Source organism: Carassius gibelio, chromosome A1 (assembly GCF_023724105.1).
Source record: "Carassius gibelio isolate Cgi1373 ecotype wild population from Czech Republic chromosome A1, carGib1.2-hapl.c, whole genome shotgun sequence".
Taxonomy (NCBI): Eukaryota; Metazoa; Chordata; class Actinopteri; order Cypriniformes; family Cyprinidae; genus Carassius; species Carassius gibelio.
The window spans coordinates 5,060,947-5,078,097 of record NC_068371.1 but is presented as its reverse complement, the minus strand read 5'-3'; the positions used below and the strand labels follow the sequence as shown (position 1 = coordinate 5,078,097).

The 17,151-nt window shown below is 35.8% G+C and overlaps 2 protein-coding genes across 3 annotated transcripts in view; both read right to left on the bottom strand.

Annotated features, from left to right (window-relative positions):
* mtnr1aa (melatonin receptor 1A a) overlaps positions 1-4,559 on the bottom strand; it is a 32,531-nt gene extending 27,972 nt beyond the window's left edge. Inside the window, exon 1 of the mRNA XM_052566572.1 lies at positions 4,178-4,559. Coding sequence (XP_052422532.1) covers positions 4,178-4,361 — 184 coding nt within the window. The 5' untranslated portion in view covers positions 4,362-4,559. The remainder of the gene's footprint in view (positions 1-4,177) is intronic.
* A 9,191-nt stretch (positions 4,560-13,750) lies between these two features.
* Positions 13,751-17,151, bottom strand: part of klhl5 (kelch-like family member 5) — a 53,186-nt gene continuing 49,785 nt past the window's right edge. Inside the window, exons 10-11 of one of the 2 annotated variants that reach the window (XM_052566482.1) lie at positions 16,564-16,735; positions 13,751-14,495 (exon numbers count right to left, since the gene is read on the bottom strand). In XM_052566482.1, the coding sequence (XP_052422442.1) occupies positions 14,439-14,495; positions 16,564-16,735 (229 nt within the window). In that variant the 3' untranslated portion in view covers positions 13,751-14,438. The remainder of the gene's footprint in view (positions 14,496-16,563; positions 16,736-17,151) is intronic. The other variant, XM_052566483.1, reaches the window with a different exon arrangement.

Sequence of the window (17,151 nt, the reverse complement as noted above, 5' to 3'; positions counted from 1 at the left end):
TATTGGCTAAACGTGTTTTTGTGCTTGTTCTGATCCACTTCCAATGTCAATTCCCAGAAATTGCTTACTGCACCTTTAAGAAAACAAAAAATAAAACCAGGTATCTTAGTTTCAAAGCCAACATTTCCTCATTAAAGCAAAAAGTCTATCAGACAGTTTCAAATTACACCTGATTTGTTATTCTGTTTCCAATGCTCTGAAATACATTTTAAGTCTAGTCCAAAAACTTTTAGTGTCCTTTATATTTACAGTTCAGTATATCAACCTAGCAATAATCCAGTTTGTGCCTCCTTCCATGTTAGTGTAAAAATCTTTCTCAAATCTTGGATCCCTCAGAGTGTCTTTTCTGAAGCCTTTCTCCACTGGACATGGCTTAAAGTCGCAGTGAAATGGGAGTAGACCCACCACCGCAAACCCATTTCCATCCACTGAGAACTAAACACCACATCTGAGGGTTTGGGCAAGTAATGAATTCCTTTCAGACTTCAGAACGTCTGCAGAAAGGATATCACTGTTATCATCTGCAATAATTCTTTGGCTACACTTATTAGAAACAGCGAATCCTTCCCAGAATTCACTTGCAGTACATAGCCTTCATCAGTCTCCCACCCAAGCACCAACATAATACAATAATACACAACCACAGTGTAATGAAAAGCAAAAGAAATGTGAATGAAATAATGTGGTGTGCATAAACCCAAGCCAGAAAACGTTCAGCCAATACAAACAGAGAATAAAGTGTGACAAACCAATTATATCAGGCTTAATAGTGAATACCAGAGGGAGAACGCTGACAACAACTTAAAGGGTTAGTTCACACAGATAGCAAAATTATGTAATTAACGGGATTACATAATTGAAGAAAATGGTTGAAACAACATGAGGGTAAGTTATTAATTACATAATTTTGCTATCTGGGTGAACTAACCCTTTAAGCTAATACAGCACATCTAGTACAACAGTCATGATAAATTACAGTTGTCAAATCTACAAATAAATGAAATAATAATCTGCATTAATGACCATAAGAGACATATCAAAAATATGACTGAAAAACACTGTTATTGTAAAAAAAAAAAAAATGGTTCAAAAGCATCCCCATCCCCAGTGAACTCTCTTCAACACAGGTAAAAAAAAAAATTTATTTTTTTTTGCAAATAGCAGAACCAGTTGTACAAATACCACTCCAGTGTAAACATGAGCTGTGTGCTAAAGCCTGTGGGTTTCACACAGTAAGAGCGCTCCGTAACTACACACATCCTCCTGTGACCTAAAAACAAGGCTCTGGTTGCCTGCTACACGTACAATGACTCAAGAGAGAGACATCCCAGATTACGGTTGAGCTCTGCAATCACACAGGCAGCTTCACAGCACTCCTCCCCCAGCACACGGTCACTCGTTCATCTGGCACTAGAGGACAGCCATATGTCCAGCAGTGGTGCTGGCTGCTTCGATCGCTCTGAATTACAAAGGACGGATTTTGGTTGATTAAAATCCTCGGCTGTCTCTGTGGTAATTGTTCATGTTCTGTGTGTGTGTTTATAGTTTCTAAACATTTCTTCAAATGTAAAGCCAGCCCAACAGGTGCAGACTGGGAGGGGGTGGGTACTTAGGTGTGACTCCAACATAAATTAAAATATTTAAAAAGATTAACACCTCAATTTTAATCTTTTTTGGATTAATTGGCCTTGCTTATTAAATAATCATTGATCATAAATATCTAATATGGATTACAGACATTTTCCAGCATCCATTCAACAGTAACCACCTAGTCAGTCTTTGTCTTTGAAACAGTTTTTGTCTGTTTCTTTCATCTCATCATGGTCTGTCTAACCTGTTCTTCCCATAAGAAAGTCTGCATTCTCTTCGCTCTCATTTCTCCAGCTGTCTTGTCTTCCACTCTCTTTCTCATGGGTTTCCTGTCACTTCCAAATAACAAGAGTCAATAACACTCAATTCACTATTAACTAGGAGTTTTCCCTCAATAAACTCCTCATTTACTGCTTATTAATAGTTAGTAAGGTAGTTGTTAAGTTTAGGTATGGTGTAGGATTATGGGATGTAGAATACGCTCATGCAGAATAAGGCATTAATATGTGCTTTATACTAATACCAATATGCTGGTAATAAGAAACGAGTTAATACTGAGAATTGGACCTTAATAACTAAATAAACTCTTCCTTATGAGCCTACCTGAAAAAAGAGATACAAATTCAAATACATGACATTGCTTTTAAATACCAAGAAATTATCATATCAGTTTGCATTTGATCTATTGAGCTCTTAAAATACTTCTTAATACTAAGCCAGTTTCATCACTGGAATCCAGTAAAACAACATCTTTAGATGGCAATAAAATAACTTCTAGATTATCAAAACATTAACCCAAATAACTCAAGAATTAAATATTAATATTATAACAAAAATGTGCATTTCCTGTGAAACAATTTCTGTGGTATGTGTGTTTATTGGTGTTATATTATACAGTATTGCATAAGCATGTGCATACAGTATTTGATTTGTTTGATTGTTGTGGATCAAAATGGAATAGAGGATTAAAACTGTCATACCAAATTAATAAAAACATGAATCACATGTTCCCTTGGAGAACTAGAGACACACATGCTGCATGCTCTGCGATTAGCGGTCAGCACAGAGGCGCAGAAGAACTGACACTGGAAAAGAATCAGCCTCCAACTGCTCGCAAGCGGGACAAACTTCAGCGCGCAGATATTGGTTGCGCTCTTTCCATAAACTTCTGTAGCTCCCAAACGTCCAGCTCCTAATGAGCACCTTGGAAAAATGCCAGGATACACAATGTGGGTCAAAGCTTAATTAAATTGAGTCTGCTGTTTTTCTAACGAGTCTATATGAGTCAGGTTTTCCAGTACTTATCTGCTGAGATTCTGATTCTGGACAGGTTTCCTGTTCGTGTGTTATTTTCCCACTCTGTGATTGACAGGAAAAGAAGTACAATCCCATGGCACATCATACTAAGAATGCCAAAATAATCTGACATATATCGGGCACAGCACATCAATCAAACCCAAAGAACATGTTCATTTTCCCTAAGAAAGCCCAACAGCCTCTCTGGGTTCAGATGCGAGTTTAATACTCAGATACCTGCCTAGACAATCCCACAAGATGAAAAAGAGAGGGAAGCCCCAAAGCACAGATGCTGACACAGATATGGACTCCACATAATAACTCAACTAACCCCTTCAGACCTGGATTTTTCCAGACACACATACACACAAACACACACAAAAATGTTTATTTTGAATGTCTATTAAACTGGAAATTGAATTTGAACAATATCAACATCAAGATGATTATTCATCTGCACATACATTTTTTTTATGTAAATCATAGAATTAAAAATTGGGGTTATGCCCCTTCCTCAAGTGTTCAATGATCAAACCTGCAACCTTTCACTGAGGTCACACCAACTGCAGCTTACGAAAAATAAATAAATATTATATATAGCTTATAGAAGTTTTGACAAAGCATGTAGAAGTGTTGCTGTTACAGGAAAATGGTTTTAAAAATAAAATATAAAATATCCTTTGTCAGACATGATATGAAAAGCACTTAAATTTGATGAAGATTGCACAAAATGTGTGGTAATATTCTTACTGAAATCATATCTTGCTGTTTTGCAATAGTACACAATACATCTTAGTGTACAGTGAATCCACTGTCTCTTACACTGGACATCACTTATGACTTTGTATATATTATGACTCATGCTATATGACTTATATTATGGCTAGCACTGATGCCACCTCTCAAACAGAATGCGTGAAGTAATTCAATAACAAAATTTAGTTCATTTTGATAGTACTGTTAAAACAGTCGTGCGTAAAACACGCACACATTTCGAGTTTTAGTGCAATTTGGTTGCACTTGATACCAACTGTCCAACATATCAGTTAAGGGCAAACATTGGTGTGCAGATTAGGACACAACACCTGTGATGCAATTTCAGGGAATCGTGAAACATGAGCGTGTATTAGAGATGCGCGCGCGCTCTCCTTTCTGATTCCTGCCTGTCACTGTTGTTATCTGGTGTATCTTCTTCTGTTCACGCTTCAAACGCAACATTTCAGCAGTTAATGTGAAATAAACGTGACACGCGTGTCAAACCTGTGCAAGCTCGCTCGCGCGCGCAACTCACCTGCGTTCCGAAGTTTCTTGTTTCTGTAAACGGAGAAAATCACCAGCAGGTTTCCTAAAATATCCACCACTATAGTGAATATGAGGAAACACCCGAGAGTAGTAGCAACCCAGGGCGGCCGGTGAAGTGCTTGCTCGCTAGGGTCCAGTGCAGAGCTGTTCAGAAAACTCCCATTCATAAACATTGTATTTCTTCATGAAACTTTTCTCAATCAACAAAATAAACCGCGCGGTTCAGGTGGCGCGCGTCTCTCCTCTGGGATGTCATCTCTTCGTGAGGCCCCGGACAACTTCCCTCGGTTCTCTCGTCGGGGCTTTCGTGTGTCGGGGTCTGCACTTTTATGGTTCTGTGTGCACCCATCACAATGTTGGAACATGACATCCACGGGCATCTTCAGAACGCGTGTGAACATGTGATGAACTGCAGCGGAGTGTGTGTTGCCACCTTGTGGTCGTCATCGGTAATGACGCTTTCATTCACCCATTCCATCTGAACGAGTCCCTTTTTTTCCCTTTTTTTTCTTTATTCAATTTTTGTCGCTCCGTTCAGGATGTAAGATACGTGATAGAGACTCTGATTTTAACTACTACTATAATAATGATAATAACATTATATGATGATGATGATGATTATCAACAAAATTATCAAAAATATAATAATAATAATAATAATAATACTATAATACAGGAATAATTATTCATCAGTTAGTATCGGTCCTCTTATAATTTGATTGGCCAAGCAACACATAAATACAAAAATTCCAGTCGTCTAATTTGATTGGCTGAGAAGCGGCAGGTTGGTTTGGTTTATGGTTTATAATGCTTTAAAAAAAAAGTCTGGTTAAAATCAATGGGAAAATTTAATACTTTCGGTCTGGTATATACTATGGCATACATAGTATTTGCCGTGCCGTTCACAGCATGCTCCATAATGTTGCTTCTCTCTGTGTAAAACCATATAACATTTTAAAGTAATAATATAAATAAAATTTCTTGGCACATATAAAAAATGGAACTAGCATCAGACCCAAAAACAATATAGATAGTTACATTTTACCTTGTTCATAAACATGTATATCTGTATAATACGCTTGTTAAGTTGTGACACATCGTCAGTTTCCATGTCTGGGCCTGTGTAACTGAAATACTTCAAACTTTTCAAGGAGAGCAGGCTGTCTGCATGCCGTTAGTTCAAAAACTTGAGCTTGTGATGTCCCACCAGCACTCTTCCCCCAGCAGAACTCAGATGTATCCAGCAGCCTGTCAGCCTCCAGCCATTATGATGCAATTTTAATGCAGCACTGCTAATGGCTCCAGTCATGAAAGCAGTTAATAACTAACACTGTCTGTCTCTTCTCTAACTGTAAGGTGGTCTAAAGGGAGACTTACTGTGAAAGGTCTTTACATTTACAATGAACAGACAGTGTTAAACTCATGCAAATCTATTTGCACAAGTTTGCGGAGTATGAGACATTACTTAGGAGGGAAAAGAGCTTGTGGGGAAAGGAGAGATAAAACGTTGTTGGCCAGTGTCAATGTGTCGAGATAAATACATGGCAAGGCCATTACTATTGCAAGCATGTGTCTCATTGTACTTTGAGATTGTTTGATTAATGCTCTGAATGCATACGGGAGTTACGCATCATATTTAGAATTCCAACATCTTTCTGAAGTTGCAGGAAAGGAGACATTTCAAGAGATATTTCTGAAGGAGAAATATTTTAAATATACAATTTATATATATATATATATATATATATATATATATATATATATATATATATTATATACATTCTGTCATCATTTACACACTCTTATGCCATTCCAAAGCTGTATGAATCTCTTTTTTTCTGTTGAACATAAAAGAAGATATTCTTAAGAATGTTGGTAACCATACAGTTAACGGTAGCCATTGACCTCCATAAAAAAAAATGAATATGATGGAAGTTAACATCACAATCAGCTATTTAGTTATCCACTTTCTTCAACATATTTTATTTTGTGCTCAACAGAAGAATGAAACTCATGTTGTCCTAAACCCTTTACATATTTCTTTCTTCTGCTCGACATGAAAGAAGATGTTTTGAGGAATATTGATAATCCAACAGTTTTGGTTCCTATTGACTTCTATTGTATTTCTTGTCCATACAATGGAAGTCAATGGAACCCGACATGCTTAAGTTACCAGTATTCTTCAAAATATCTTACTTTGACAGAGCCAAAAAAAAAAAATGACACAAGTTTGGAATGACATGAAGTTGAATAAATTATGACACAACTTTTTTTTTTTGGGGTGGACTATCCCTTTAAGAATGTACACTTTTATCCTCCAAATATTCTTCTAAAATATTAAATGTTACACATTATGACAGTATTTGTGGTTCCTTAAGTCAGCATGAAATCAATTTGTGGTTTTGTTTTATGGAATATTTATATGAGAAAAGGTTGATGGTAACACTCTATGATGGTTTAGATGTAAAATCACAGCCAGCAATGGTTTTTAAAGATCTGTCTACTGTAATAGACACTCTCTATCAAAAGGTAAAACCATTCTTTTCTTTACCAGACATAAAGTACTTTAAAAGATCATAGCAGGATTCTTCACGATGTAATGTGCATTTTGCCAAAGCTAAATTAACAATTTTACTTTTCAGTCTTCCTGACAGAACTTTAATAAGTGGAAACTCCTGATGAAGCTATAGGTATAGAAAGAAAGGATGAATGACAGATGAGAGAAAGAAGAGAGTGAGGGGATGGGTACTCCTTTGAGAATGACTGGGGAAACCTTTCCTCATATATGACAATGAGTTATAAAGTTGTGTTTTTTGTAAAAGAGCAATATGTTGGTAACTCCAGTTTTTGTTTCTCTGAATATCTGTCCTATTTTAATCTCGGAGTCACACCATGTGCAGACAGCAAGACAGCACTATCAGCACTAATGTACTACAAACACAAAAATAGTGAATATATGTTGTCTGCAATACAACATATAATGCCAAGAATAAAGATTAATATTTGCACAAATACATTTTGATAGATATGTCAAATAGTTTTGATCTGGCCATAACAAATATGATGCAATAGCGCCCTCTGCTGTTTGTCACAGTATGGTGCCTCAGCTTTACCTAACGATGGGTAAACGTTTCTGGAAACTTTTTTGCTGCAAAACAAAATTATTAAATAATTTGAAAATAAATAGTTCTGTTACTGCAAAGTATTTCAGTTATGTATTTACCTCTTCATGCCAGTTTTTAAAGGATAATTCAGTCAAAAATAATAATCATCACACCATCCATGAATTAATTTGAAATGTATTCCATAACTTGCTCATGAATGGATCCTCTGCAGTGAATGGGTACCGACAGAATGAGAGTCCAAACAGCTGATAAAAACATCACAGTAATAATAAGAAATTCATACCACTCCAGTCCATCACTTAATGTCTTGTCAAGTGGAAAGCTGCATGTTTAGAAGTATTTTCTTGATTTAGATGTAATACATTTTTCACTGATGAAAGCATTAAAAGGACTCTATTTTCGCTGATTTGAAGTTAGAAACATCTTGATGAATTTGCATTCTTACAAACACAACTTTTTTTATTTTTTATTATAGGTTGTGTGGATTACTTGTGGATTACTGTTATGCTATTTAAAAAAAAAGTAGTTTCCATCACTATATCATTGCTATTGCAGAATGCAGTGCACAATTTGAGATGTGATGGAAATGTTTATGACATCTCAGTTAAGCGACAAAAAAAAAAGAACTGGAACTAGAATCTAATTGCAGACTGTCACTTCTCATATCTGAGATGTAGTCTGTCCACATGGTTTTTTCACTTTTCTTGCAGGAAACTGCTGACTGGATCCATCATCTATATGAAAAATGCTTGAGCCCGGCAGAAAGTCACAGAAGACATCAACAGTCCTGTCTTGCCCTGTCATTCTGAACCATCTGCTCTAATACACAAACACACTGAAACGCCATGCTGGAATAATATTATACATCTCACATATATAATTTTTTGAAGTAACCTGGATTTTTAACCGTAGAATTCTTTGCCATGTCCTTGAGAAAGTGATTTGCATGTGACATTACTGAATTTGAAAGAAATCCATATAAATCCAAAGGTTTCACATACTTTTTCCATTAGCTATACGCATGCCATAGAGGGGCCTATGGAGAAAGCTAATAAATGAAGTCTGCAGACTTCTGTAAGAAGAGTCACAGACGTGCCTTTGAAGTATTTTTCATGAGCATTGACCATATTTCTTTAGAGATCTCTAAGCTTCTGCTGGATGTGGGAAAATTCAGTCAGTGAGAGTCTGTTTGTGTGAAGCATGTCAGAATTATTCAAAATAAAATATTGTGTTGCACCCTCCTGAAATGGCAATGCCAAGATGGGTCAAAGCAGTATACCTAAAGTTCCAGAGGACATGAGTGATAAGAAAATATGGCATGTTTTTGAATTAATCAAAGGTGCACTCATTTTTGCAACACTTTATTTAAACAAAAGAAGAAGAAAAATTGGCTAATTTACTAAATAAAAACATTCTTAAATAGAATAAAAGATAAGTTAGTAAATATTTTAATTATTAAATAAATTATTTTTAATTATTTTTATTTTAACTGATATATATCTTGCTTTCTCAGTTATCTCTACACGTTAAATTGTGATTTTAGCATTACATAACATCACTGTGAAAATTGTACATATTTTTGACCAAAAATAAATAAATAGCAAATATCTGTGTGACAATTTTATCAAAACAAGAGACGTTATGAGATTTTTATTAATATGATGTTTAACCAGCAATACACTTTTTTGTTTACTTATTAATGTCATTCATGCATCTGAAATGCACTATTACAGTATTTTTCATTAAATTAATAATTTTCTATAAATATTTATAAGGCATTGAAACAGTGTTCATTTAAATTTGCATTCAAGCTATTTGGCAGATGCTCTTTTCTAGAATATTGTACTAAAAGCTTTTATTCTCCTGCTGTCCTGAATATTAACAAAACATATCTGAATTGGCTGCTGTTTGCTGTCCTAATGGCCTGTCAAACCGTCAGACTGAGTCAGTGTGTGTATAAACAGTAGGACCCTTGTGACAGGAGGTAAACAAATGGATGTACTGTCAGCCATGCACAGTATTAATATTTTTCTTTGTGTGTGAACTCTAATAAAGTTGCTGCATTCTGGAATATTTTCTTCTCTCTCCAGGACTAAAGATGTGAGGAGAAGGTAGATAAGAACACTTATTGTGCTGATGTAATGTGAAGGTTTACATTACATCAGCACATTACATCCCACCCGATATATACCACAAAATTAAAAGAGGTGAATGATTGAGTCTTACAAGGATTTATCAGGTTACCATCTACATAATTACTTTGATACATATGCAGTTCTCTTATTTTCTTCCGTTTAACCACTGAACTCTGAATATTCTGTTCGCATTCCACTAGGGGGCAGTATAAGACTATGTAAAATTTCAAATGCATTCATTTGACCTGTGAACCGTGTGTATTTAAAGTAACTTTGAATCAGACATAAACACCAGTGACATCAGCAAGATATTACACTGCTTCAGCTGATGTCCTTTAACAACCAACATGAGTCACTATATATGCTTCATAACAATAAACAAACAAATATATATATATTTAAAAAAAAGACCTGATAAAGAAATGTTACAAGGTACCAGGCCCAGATACAAGCATTCTCTTCCAGTCCTCTCTTCATTCTAGACAGCTTTGATTTTGTTTATCTGCCCAATAATAATGAGAAAAATAATAATATAAAATGATGATTATTTTAAGATGCTTTCTGTTGGGTCATCATAATTTTAATTCTCCTATTATGACTTTAATTTTAATATAAACAAATTCAAATATCTTTAGACTCAGTTAAAAATAACACCGAGGTTTGGAGTGATATGAAGTTCAGGATGTAGGTTCAGGAGGAGGCTACTCATTCAGACCTGTCAATCATATAAGCAGCAGTCATTGCAGCATCCCTCCACTTCTCCATCTCCCCCTCTATTTCTCTTCTATGCCTTCATCGAGATCAGCAAGACAAGTTTGCTTACAATTAACCATCAGGCCTGGATGGGCAGGTCAACTCATGAAATAAGGGTTAGTATATAAGGAGAGAACTTAATTTCTGGGTGAACTATCCCTTTAAGTCTTCCTGAAATAAATCGACTGCACTGAGGGGAATAAGGGATGAATGAATCATTGATGAAGCTGCATCATTGACCCGAGGTTCAGCTCATCTTTAACTCTTTTCTTCTACTGGGTACAGAGTGACGCATGAGGGCATGACCTCTGGAAAAGCTTGATCAGATGTTTGAGGCTGGACTTCTGCACCTGAATCACAATGATAACTAATGGACCGCTGAGCCATCGACCCAGCAGACCTGCGCTGGCTCACACTATTTGTTAAAGCACAAACACAAGCCAAAATATTCTTTTACAGTTTAATAACCAAAAATATTCAGAAATCAAACAATACACTCAAGTGTGATATGCACCGTATAAGAAAAACAATTGCACGGACGCAATTCATTATAATTAAAAAACTGCATGCCTCCAATCATCATACATCACAAGTTCTGCACAAGTGATTCATGATCATCCATGATCAAATTACAACATATACATAACAATATGCATAACATTTAAGTGAGATTTCCTCCTGAGATCAGTCACTCTTTCCAGACACAGCTTCCAGTATTTAAGATAAAAAAGGGAAGTGTATTCCATGAGAATGTTGGACAATCAGATGTAATGATCATATACATGTGTGTGCGTGTGTGTGGATAACCAGAGGTTTTATAATTAAATCAAAGGAATTCTGTCACAAGGGAATCAAATGGGTTCATTTTTACAACTTTAAGACTCAATTTAACACCATTGTATTTAGTATGTGCTCTACTGTACACTGTACATTTTCACACGTGATTTTTTTTCTCGATAATGTAGAATCTTTGTATAATATACATTCACAATATATATATGATACCCAATACAAATGAAGCAAATCTGCGATTAGCCAATCAAACATCTGCTCTGGTGACTGGATTATTTCAGCAGAACACGTATAAGGAAACCATGACACATGACACTTTAAATGTGCAATAATATATAAATAACAGTGATCAATAGGACTTTTAGAGATGTAACATAGATATTACCATATGTAATCTTGTTTGACCATCATAAACAAAACTAATACAATCATTGTGTTTAAAGTCTTTCTTTCATTGCATAAATCTCAAAGCTGCACAAGTATGACAAAATAATGCACAGATATTACAGCATAATGATAAAATATAAAATGAATAACAACAATATGATGCTGAAAAAACATATTACATCAACATCGGTTTTACAGTTTGTGATATTGACTGAATGAACGGAGTCTAGTGTGAGTATCCTATTGTAAACAGTATGAAGTGCTTTCTTGCTCTATATTTTCTACTTTTAATGGATCTGATCTATAGAATTGTTCCATCATTTCTTTCTGTTTCCTTTCATATGTTAATCTGTACACTTCTCTTTCTTCATTTAGTACACTGAAACGGATCTTGGGATATAGAAAACTAGATCAAAATACAATTTTATTTCTGACTCAAGCTGTGCTTTATGTATGGGGTTTAAGAGTGTGCCACTAAAACACACACACACATCACACTTTTTTCTAAGACAACCACAGAGATGCAAAGGTAGGCATACACACACACACACACACACACACACCTGACTGAAAAAAAAAGAAGGAGAGAAGGAGGAAAAAGTGAGACATAGTTGTGCAAAATGAACAAGTGCACTGAAGCAATCCAAAGAGTTGGTTAAATAAAAAATAAAAAAAACTGCCAATGGTATAAGAACTATAATTTATTTCAGAAACAGTCTTTGAGATGACTTTTTGATGTACAGCTAAACTACTCCAAATCTGTTCTGATGAAGAAACAAACTCATCTACATCTTGGATGTCCTGAGGGTTAGGACATTTTTGGCAAATTATCATTTTTGGGTGAACTAATTCCTTTAATTCCTTATACAAATTTGCTTTGTTATTATGTAAGTGTTTAGATATTTTTACTGAAAACCAGGTAAAAAACTATTGTTTAAGAACATTTTGCAATCCATATGAGGAAGGGAAGGTTACAAAAATCATTAAGTTTGTAAAACAAAATACCAAAACAGCATTTAAACTGCTTTCTCCAAACTGAATGTTCACGTCTCACCCTGATGAATTTGAGAGAGATTAGGGATGCAAATCTAAATGGTGCTTAATCTGGTCTTTTTGCCTTAGTTCAGCTCCCCAGCAGACTTTTTCCATTAAATGGACAGTGACCCAGAATCCAGCAGTTATTGTGGAGATGAATCACTGTGCAAAAATAGAAATACTCTAAATAAAACATTGTGTAAGGCATAAGGGAAGACCCCCCACAATAACCATTATTTACAAAGATCTTCTTTAATCTTTTGCTAAAGCTTTTCTTTATTTAGCATGATAACAGCATCTCAGTTTGCGTGGTTAACTTCCTCCACTGAGTACTGGCATGCGCTTCTAAATACCAAAAAACAGAAAGAATGATACAGAGATCTGAATATGCATTAGACCTCGTTATGATGTTCTTTCTGTGAGCTTGAAGCCAGTTGGGGAATAAGGGCACAGTATAATGAAGGATTGTGTTACTCCCTTGTAGGTATAATTACCATATTCACATGCAATATTGCTGATATGCTCTGACTGTGTTTGGGCAGGTAAATGAAATATAAATCGAAGACGTGTACGCTTACAATGTTAAAGTGAATTACAGTATAGGGCCTGATTTCCGTCTCTCGTCTTCCTTCACCAATTTTGCTCCTTCCATCCATAACTTCTACCCACATTCCTCTCTTATTTTTCTCCTCATACTCTCCATTCTAGCCTGTCTAATATAGACAAATGTGCTATTATGTAGCAGAAGCTGCTCATTGATAAGTACCGTTTGATCAAAATCTCTCTTTTCTACTACAGACCTGTCAAAAATCATGAAGATGAAAATCTCATCTACAACCGCTGTCACTTTTGATTTCACTGCCAAAGCATTAATAATGATGCTCGATTTCAAAATAGACTGAAGGTAAAACACACACATACACACTTTTCTAGTTTTCCCTCCACTCTTTTTCCCTAGAGACATTTTATTTCACTCCGACTATTCTTAGACAACAGACAACTTCTACAGAGGAAATCTGGCTGTGCACATTACAGTTATGTTTTAATAAAAAAAAAAATTCCACTCTTTTTGGACTCTATGATGCATTAAATATTGAAATAAAAGATAAAAATAAGCTACCAAAGTAACATTGTCTAGGAGTTGTAATTATATTATATACTATTAATATACTATTATTATATAGTTGTTATATATATATATATATATATATATATATATATATATATATATATATATATATATATATATATATATATATATATAATTACTTTTATATATTTGTTTATATATATATGTGTGTATGTACATATACACACTACATACATAAATACATATATACAGACACACACACACACACACACATATATATATATAGATATACACACACACTTTCCCATGATGCAAAGCTTAATTTTTTACATCATTACGTGATCCTTCAGAAATCATCTTAATATGCAGATTTGGAAACATTTTTTATTACTAATGTTTACAGTTGCGCAAATTAAATTTTTTTTGGAAACCATGATAGATGTTTTTCTATTCTTTGTTGAATTCAAATATTTAAGTAAATCTTACTGACCCCAAGCTTTAAAACAGTATTGTATATATTATACATTTTAAATAAATACATATAATATTTTTTATGGTGGTGCCAGTAAATGGGAAGTAAAAACTTTATCTAGCAAAAAAAATATTTTTCAACCGTGCCTTCTGGTGGAGTGGAAATATGAAGGGATATACAGATAAACAAATTAATAGATGGACATTAAATCAAATAAACCCTGATCATCAGAGACTGAAAATGAGGAAGTCTCTCTTAATGTGCACAGCCATAAAAAAAAGAAATGCTTTTAATAGATAAAAACATACTAGAAGGCATAACGGAAGACCACAGCTGAGTGTTCAGCTGTATGTCAATAAGTGATTTTCTGATCTGTCTGGATACACTACAACAAGAGCACTGGGCTGGAGGCTTGTACTGTACCACAGTCACCATGGAGATGATTGACAGCAGGAGGCATTTCAAAGCTTCACTGCAACCACACAAGCTCCGGCTCGACCCAAACATAACGGCGCCACCTAGAACAAAAGCACAAATCCCAATTAGAGAGAACGATCATGCGTTAATGGGATTGATGTTCTCAATGATGAATCAATTTCTCTCCGTCAACACACACACACTGCTTAATGCTCCCTCTCCCGCGCACATACACAAACACATCATTACCCACACACATCCCAAGGCTTACAAACGAGACAATATGAACTCTCAGCATGTGGGCGAAGAAAACGTCGCCTAAAAACATAACGAGAAATGAAGCCCAGGAGAAATCAGCCGGTAGCTATAGCGAGAGGTAATAACAGACGCTGTGATGCAGTGAAGAGCTGTGCTTCTGTCACAATGATGGAGGTCTTGAATTTACATAATGAACAAACAGTGCCAGGAGGAATGAGGCAGAATCACACCGTAACAGAACACGGAGCTGTTACTTGTGAAACGAACGGAGAAGCAGATAGATGAATAATATAAATGTGCAGATATTACTAGAAAGTGAGGTCGATGGACAAACACTAACTCTATGGGCCCTATTTTAACGGTCTAAACACAAAGTGTAAAGCGCGCGGTGCAGGTGCACTCAGGTGAACTTTTGCAATTTTAACGACGGAAAAACAGTCTGTGTGATGGGGTACATTTTTTGAATAGGTTGTCTCTATTCTCTTACCGTATTTTTCGGGCTATAAGTCGCACCTGAGTATAAGTCGCATCAGTCCAAAAATACGTCATGATGAGGAAAAAAACATATATAAGTCGCACAGGACTATAAGTCGCATTTATTTAGAAACAAGCACCAAGAGAAAACGGTTGCACTTTATTTTACAGTCTTGTTCCTCATGTACATACTATGTACTTATTATAGTAATTACAATAACTATGTAATAACTAGGTACTAACCCTGAACCTACCCCTAAACCTAACCCTACCCCATGTAGTTACCTTGTATTACTAGAACTTTCTTAGATAAATACACTGTAAGTACACTATAAGTACATGTTAGTACACGTACTGTAAAATAAAGTGCTACCGAGAAAACATTACCGTCTCCAGCCGCGAGAGGGGGCTCTATGATATCAAGTGTAGACTACAGGAGCACTGAGCAGCATAGAGCGCCCTCTCGCAGCTGTAGATGGTAATGTTTTCTTTTGGTTCATTTCACTCGATTCATGTCCAATTCATTTTTATAAATAAGTCGCACCTGACTATAAGTCGCAGGACCAGCCAAACTATGAAAAAAAGTGTGACTTATAGTCCAGAAAATATGGTAATAAGTAACGGACGTAACGTTCAATAAACCAACCAGAGTGTCATCTCCCATTCACTTTAAGAGCGAGATGCGCTCGCGCCATGGCGGATCGTTATTTACATGGCAGAATTTTTTTGGCGGAAAAGATGAACGCTTCTCATGCGAAGAAACCGATCTGCTTGTGCGCTAAGTTAAAGTGCATGAACAGATCATCTACGGGACAAGCAGGAATCCACCAAAGCTCCACGCGATGAGTCAGTTAATATATATGTGTGTGTGTATTGGCATGATTTTTCAATTAATTCGCCAATTTCATTCATCATTATAAGTAGTAATAGGCTGCATTGCAAATAAGTAGCCTAATTCTAATACACGCAATGACTATCCATCATTACATTTTTATATTTATGTAGCCTACACATAATATTCTTTTAACCTGTAATCCTTTTGTTTTTAATATTTGGCATGTCTGTGTGATGCATCCCTGTGTATAATAAGCAAAGTCAATGTGCACTATGGACCCGCCCAGAGGCGCATTTTCTACCAACGCGCTCTTTAAATAACAAAAAAAATATTGCGCCATTGACTTTAGACTTTAGATCAGGTTTAAGTTGGTCTATGGCGCAGTCTGTTTTCAGCTCCTTAAAATAGCAGTGCACCAGCAATGCGCCCGAACACACCTCTTTTTTTAAGACCAGCATGCCCACAAATGGGCGCAAATGCATTTGCTAATTAAACGACATGACCCTGGACGCGAAAATGCGAACAGCGCCGGACTGAAACCAGCAAACACACTTGCGCTGCGCCTTGCGTGCCGGGTGTATGATAGGGACCAAGGTGTTTACCTGTGTCCACTCATTGGTTTGGGGGTCATAGGCTTCCACGGTTTTCAGATACACCTGACCATCATAACCACCGACCGCATACAGACGGTCCCCCAGAAGACACACCCCCACAGCATCTCTGCTGAGGCTCATGGGAGCAACTGCTGTCCACACGTCTGTCTTTGGGTCATACCTGTAAGAAGTGGTAAAACAGATGAATTATACAGACTACATTTATATTTTTGTAGACATCTCTGCACCTCATGTGTCATATAACTTGGCTTTTTTGCCAACAAACCCATATTAGACTTTCAAAGAAATCCGTCATTATTAATAGATACATATATTATTCATAAAATCACAGATTTAAATACTCGACCAATTCACTCATAGGTGCACAGACATCTTGATATTGGATTGTATGACTAAACCCAGGATGCGTGCCAGATTTACACCACACTACAATTTTGCCCCAGTAATGTTGTATCAAAAGTTAATTGCATTTCTTTATGGAAAAAAACAGCGGTGGAGAAGTGCTTAAAAACAAAGCACCAAAAATGTGATGTGTTTAGAAAACAAAACAAAATCAACGTATTTACCGTGTGTCAT